This window comes from Pterocles gutturalis, unplaced genomic scaffold (genome assembly GCF_000699245.1).
Source record: "Pterocles gutturalis isolate BGI_N339 unplaced genomic scaffold, ASM69924v1 scaffold46340, whole genome shotgun sequence".
Classification (NCBI taxonomy): Eukaryota; Metazoa; Chordata; class Aves; order Pterocliformes; family Pteroclidae; genus Pterocles; species Pterocles gutturalis.
In genome coordinates, this window is record NW_010147638.1 from 584 (window position 1) to 6,508 (window position 5,925).

At 47.3% G+C, this 5,925-nt stretch overlaps 1 protein-coding gene across 1 annotated transcript in view; it reads left to right on the forward strand.

The window, feature by feature from the left end:
- Positions 1–3,639: 3,639 nt before the first annotated feature.
- Positions 3,640–5,925, forward strand: part of LOC104470962 (ubiquitin-conjugating enzyme E2 D3-like) — a gene marked incomplete at its 3' end in the record, with an annotated part of 7,318 nt that continues 5,032 nt past the window's right edge. Inside the window, exon 1 of the mRNA XM_010086099.1 lies at positions 3,640–3,649. Within this exon, the coding sequence (XP_010084401.1) occupies positions 3,640–3,649 (10 nt within the window). The remainder of the gene's footprint in view (positions 3,650–5,925) is intronic.

Genomic DNA, 5,925 nt, shown 5'->3' on the forward strand with positions numbered 1-5,925 from the left:
TGAGTTGCACGTACACTACCTGTGCTGAGCAAACTTTGTGTTATTTCTGCGCTCCCAGTTCCACTTTACAGCAGCCAGCGGGAACAACTTGGTCCTTCCGTTCCAGCCTCTTGCTGTGTTTGTGGAGCTGCCAGCACAGCCCATCTGTGTTAAATATCTTGTGTGTGGCTAGGACAGAGAATGCTGGTTAAGCTTCTGTTAGCTAGCTAGGCATACTCAGATTCCACACCAGGAGGAAGTTACACATTGCTTTGGTGTTCTTGCTGTTCAGGCTTTAAAAAAACAAAATGAAAGGTGACAGTTACATCAGAGCTTGTTTATAGCAGGTGCCTTGGTTATTCCTGTATCTCGTGCAGCTTCACTCTTCCCATGATGCTCAACCGCTTGCCTTCTGACTTTGGCAGAGTCTTGTAAGAAATCAAAGTTTGTGGATTTGAGCCTTTCCAAGCATTGAAAAAGTAAATTCTGTCAAAGGGAAAGGATTAAAATCTTTCTGAAGATTAAAACACTCCTGTTAATAGGAGAGGTTGCCTTAGAATGGTGGATCCTCTGGAATCACAACAATCCCATAGACCAGGAGAGCACCTCTGGATGCTGCAGGGAATCCGTGGGCTGGCTTTGGTTGCGCACGTGTGAGCGCTGCCTTGTGCTGAGGGAGCGCTTGGTAAGTGGAGAGCAGAGACGGGCAAAACACAGGGTGGCTGTAGGCTCTCACGCTTCACCCTATGCAGGACCTTCTGCGACACGTAAAGGTGGAACCTGCTGGCATGAGGAAAGTGCTGCGGACTTACCCGAGCCAACGTTTGCATCGGAGCTGCGTGCGTGTGCCGTGGTCCTGCTGTGGAGGTCAGGCAGAGTGCTGTTGCTTCGACTTCAACCCTGGTGCTGTATTGCTTGGCGCTGTGCTGTTGAAAGCTGCTAACAGCTCATGGCTAAGTGGCCGAAAGTTCCTCTTTGGTTAGATAAATCACAGTTTTGTAACACAGCTCTAGGCTGCCTGTCATGGGAGAGTTCAGGGGCTGCAGGCAGATAAACTTGCTGAGGTGGGATTAAAAGCTTGCTTTGCTGTCAGGTTGCTGCTGTAAGTGAAATTAGGCTTATAATCAAGCTAATGATGTGGGCCCTGAGTAAATTACAGTTTCAGAGCAGCTCAAAGTGGAGTGGGGAGGAAAGACCATGGAGTCCAAGCTGAAAGGACTTGGGATAATCTTTGGCTGTTGGGAGGCGTACATCTAGTGTTGGAGCGTGTGTAGGGGGCTCTGCAGTGTACCAAGGCTTGCTAGAATTGCTGGAACTGACTCACTGCTGGCTTTTTACTCACTTGAGTGGCTTCTTGATGTTGCCAGTTATGTTGGTTATCCTTACTAAAGGCTGTATGAGCATTAACTTAATCCTTAAAGCTCATCTTATCATCTGGCCAGAGCAGTTTTTACCAGAAACATGTTAGACTGGGGAGGGAGCTGTTGTCTGGAGGAATAAATCTGAACTTCTCTAACCAAATGTCTTTGGAGTTTACAATTAAAACTAATTATAACTTGAAACTTTTGTAGGGTTAAACTTTAAGGTAAGACTTAAGGTGTTTGTGTTTGGTGTTTTAAAAACTTCTTGTGAATTTTTAGAACTCCTTTAGTAGTTAGGAAATACAGTGAAGGGAGGAGCATAGGGTGGGTTGTGGTGCTGGCTTTCCTGTGGCTTTCATGGCGTGGGAAGCAGAGCTGGGGGGTCTGGCATGAGCACACTCCATCTTCCTTAAAATGCTTTCCGGGAACCTGAGGTGGGTGTTTGTTCCTAAGTTCCCAATAAAACACAACTGAATCTGGTTTTGGAGCCTAAAGGTCAGTTTCTTGTGTGAGTTTTGGAGCTTTTAGAATAACTAGTTCCCAGGTGCAGTGGTAGTAGTTTCATTCAACTTGGCCTTTGGACAAGACACCTTGAACCTTGCTTTGCATTACATCGTGCTTCCACTTCCTCATTTTTGCTGAGGAACTAATTAATATGTTTAAGATGGGTCAAGTTAATGGTGTGATCCGCAGCAGTGGGCCCAACACCAAGGGTGCTTTGCTGTAGGGGAGAGGGCAGAAACTTTTAAGTTCTGTCAGCTGGAGAGACAGCGATTCATGGTGAGATGCCTCCTGGGAGCTGAGAAACCCAAACTGAAATCTCAAGGCTGCCTGATTCTTAGCTTCTAAATTCCTAAAGTAAAGCCTTCTGCATGTTGCTTAAGGATCAGAAACTGTCTTAAACAGTAACCAGCTACAGCTTGCTTCAGGTGTTGGTTTAAAATCAGCCTTGTCAAGGTTAGACTTGATCATTGACCAACAAACCTTCCGGGATTGTGAGGAAATAGAGCAAGCGTTGCAGCTTGGGGTCTGATCCACGCAGTACTGGCTGGATGATGCATGGTACCAAACTGTCATGGATATTGCAAGTTCCTCTTCTGTGTGAACTCCGGAGCTGGTTGTTCTGACTTACAAACCAGCTGGTTTTCAGCCTCCCTCAGCAACATCTGGAAGCAAAGACCTCATTAGGTCTGGTGCTGTGCTGGCAGTACCTGGGAAACTGCACAGAAGTCTTCAAAAGGCAGAGTGAGGTCTCAGCTGGAGAAGCTTGGCACTGCGCTGCAGTGGTGGATGCTCCTCTCTGTTTGTACCTGGGTATGTGCAGCTGTGTGTAGCTGCCATTCCTGTTTTCAAACTTGGCTCTGCAGGTCTGACAAGTGAGCAGTGGACGTCTTACAGCATGTCAGCAGCTTGAAGAGAACGGCGTGTTAAAGTGATCATCTGTGCCCTGCCAGGAAGTCCGGTGATGTGTTGGCCTCTCTGCTGTGGAGGGGCAACTGGCGGCCTCCTGCGGCAAGTGGCTGTAGGGAGGTTAACTGCTTGGATAACTACAAGGAGGTTTGTTCCACAAAAACTGGGAGGTTTTGTATTGCAGAGATTTTGAGTTGAGAGTTGTTGCTAAACTTTTCCAAGAGCAAGGAGCTTATGCGTTGCTTTTTATGCAGGCCTTTTAATCTGTGATGTTTCAGTATGAATTTATAGGGCAGAACCTGAAACGCTGCCTGAGGTGAGAACCGCATCAGTGACATAAGTGGTGTGAGTGTTCGCTGTAAGTCATCTCCTGCCAGTGAGATACTGTACATGACTTCAGGAAACCAAAGCATTCCTTCTAGCTGGAGCTGAAGATTGAAGAGAAAGAAATGGTAGTTTGAGAAACAGGGTTGGTACTACCTGAACTTCATTGTTGCCTCTGCATCTGTGGTGAGACTCGCCTCTCGTGGGATCGCTGAAGGTGTGGTGTTCTGTCCAGTTTGGCAGAGCAGTGATTTTCAGCAGTGGGATGTAGCGTGAGTGTCAGGGCAGCTTTGGAGCAGCGTATTCTGCTAGCTGGTAGAACATGCTGCAGCTTGAGCATGGATGTTTGCAGCTGTTTCCACTTTATAGCAGGGAAGGTGTGTGCCAGGTTCTGAAATAGAACCCATGGTAGGTTGTGGTCTTACCTGGCCAACGTGGATTCTTACAGTTACGCTCCTTCCAAGCCTGGTGGTGGTGTTGCATTGTATTTATGTATAAAGCAGGAGTGAAGGGGGTGAGAAGTGGTAAGGAAGGGAGGTTTAGATGTTTTTGGTTTTTTTAATAGATGCATTTGAGTTTTTGAGTTCTGTAGCATTACTGTGTCTTTGCCAGAAGATTAGAGTCCAGTAGCATTTGGAAGTGGACCATACTCTATGCACCTTTAGAAAGAGTACCTGTATTTCTGGTTTTAAGTTTTCATGTCTCTACTTCTGAATTTGTCCGTGTGGAGACTCACTTCTTTGTGTCTGTGACTACACTGACATGAAGAGCGTGTGGCCTTCAGGTGCCAGTGAAGGTGTGTGTAGGTGGCTGTGTGTTCCTGTGCTGTGCTGGTTGCCCAGGGTGTCTTTGTCTCACCCGTGCTGGAGCAGAGCACAGTGCTGTCTGCTACTCTACGTTTCTCAGATTGTCGCTATCTGAAAACTTCTACGGTGTGTACACCTCTCTAGGGTAGGGTAGAGCAGCATTCTTCTGTTGCTCAGGATGATGCTCAGCACATTTAATATTCTGGAGTGAAAGCAGTGAGGTGTGGAGCGGGTGGTGGGGAGTGAGAGCACATCACTGATCTTCATGCCAGCTGATACTTCCAACCAGGAGGTAAGGAGGGCGTCCGCACTTGGCTAAAGTTGGCTACTCTGAGTTGACAACTCTGATTGCTTTCCACCTTCGGAGGACACCTGGAGATGCTCTCTGCCCTCAGGAGGGAGCAGGCTCTTCAGCAGGTGCTGCATGCTCAGGATCTGCTGTCCAAGTCCATGCGGAAGCACCAAGTGTGAGAGCAAGGTTTGCTGGGGTCAGCGCTGTAAGAAGCTCAGGAGGAGTACTGGAAAAGCTTTAGTAGTCTGGTGTCAAGTCAGGAGGCTTTCAGCTGGGCTTTTAAAACGTTGGGAGCCACAGAGAGCAAAGCCAGACTTGTGTGTGCTTTACAGTAGTCAGGGTGTGAAGCTTTGTTATCTCTGCTGCAGGACTTTTGGAGGGACTGCATGCTGAGGGGGAAATCAAAGATTCACTTCTTTGGTGTAAGGCAGCATTCTTCTCTTGTAACTGAAGAGGGTTTGGTTACTGGTGGCCTCCCAGTTCATGAGAAGTAGAAGCTGGAACTCTGAGATATCTATTCAAGACAAACAACAAAAGGCCATTAAACAACAAGCTTTTTCCATTCCCGCACTTGTCTTGTCTTGATGATTGCCCTTCAATGTTTTGTCTGTCAAAAGCTTCAGATAAGTCTGGTCTCTGAGAGTCCCCTGGGCTGTTGCTGGTACCTCTTACAGGCTGGGAGATGAAAAGCTGAATGTGCAGCGGCCCAGGGACAGCATGGGAGTGTTTCCTGAGTGCTAGGTGCGTGTCCTTGGAATGGTTGTGTGGTGTTTATTTACCTCTCCAGACTGAGCTATTGCAGAAGGGAGGTGGTGTGTGTGGGCCTGTCATGCAAAGCAGGTCAGTGGCTGAGCCAGAAATAGCCAAGTTTCACTAAGTTTTGACTAATAATTTCCACTTCCTGAGCAAATTGCTGATGTAAGTTACTGGTGACAATGTGTGGACTCTCTTTCTGATCTGGGCTAAAATTCTGTTTCACATTGAAACTTGGTGTTCTGACTCACCCAACCTGTTCAGCCAGAACAATTGAGACTCGTGAAAGGATTTCTTCAGAGGAAAATTTGACTGATGCCGGTACTTGAACAGTGAGGATTTCCATTCGCAGGCTGGCAGTTCTGGAGATACAGAAGCGCTTTTAGTCTGATTAACCACCCCTGTTCACTGATGCACGTGCCTGCAGATGAAACCATCACAGGTTGTGGGAGTTTGGGTGCTGCAGAAAGGCTACGGCGGGCTTGAGAGGATGAATGGGATCACTGCAGCTGGAGCAACCTGGGAGGTGCTACAAAGGGGGCTATAAAATGAGGCTGATACGGAGAGTCGTTGGACTGAGGCCATCTCTCTGTGACCTGGAGATAGTGGAGTATCTAATCCCTCAGTAATGCTTGGGATTTTTTTAAGTTTTATTATCCGTGAAGGCAAACCTCTGGCTTGATGAGGATTGCTGTGACGTTAAGAGTCTGGAAACCTGGAGAGGTAACTGATGCGTGTGCCAAGCGCGTTACCTGGATTTAAGGTGTGACTCTGCTTTCTGGGGTCCTGGCTGTTAGTTTTGCGGTGCTGCCATTCTTGTGGTTTCAGAAAAACTCACTGATGTGAGCGTTATGTTCGTGGGCAGGAATGATTGCCAACGTGCCACTAGCAGCTTTTTTAGCAATAACATCATTGGATTTGAAATGAAATTAAATAAACTCTTCCTGTTTTCTAGGAGTTGAATGATCTGGCACGTGATCCTCCAGCACAGTGTTCAGCA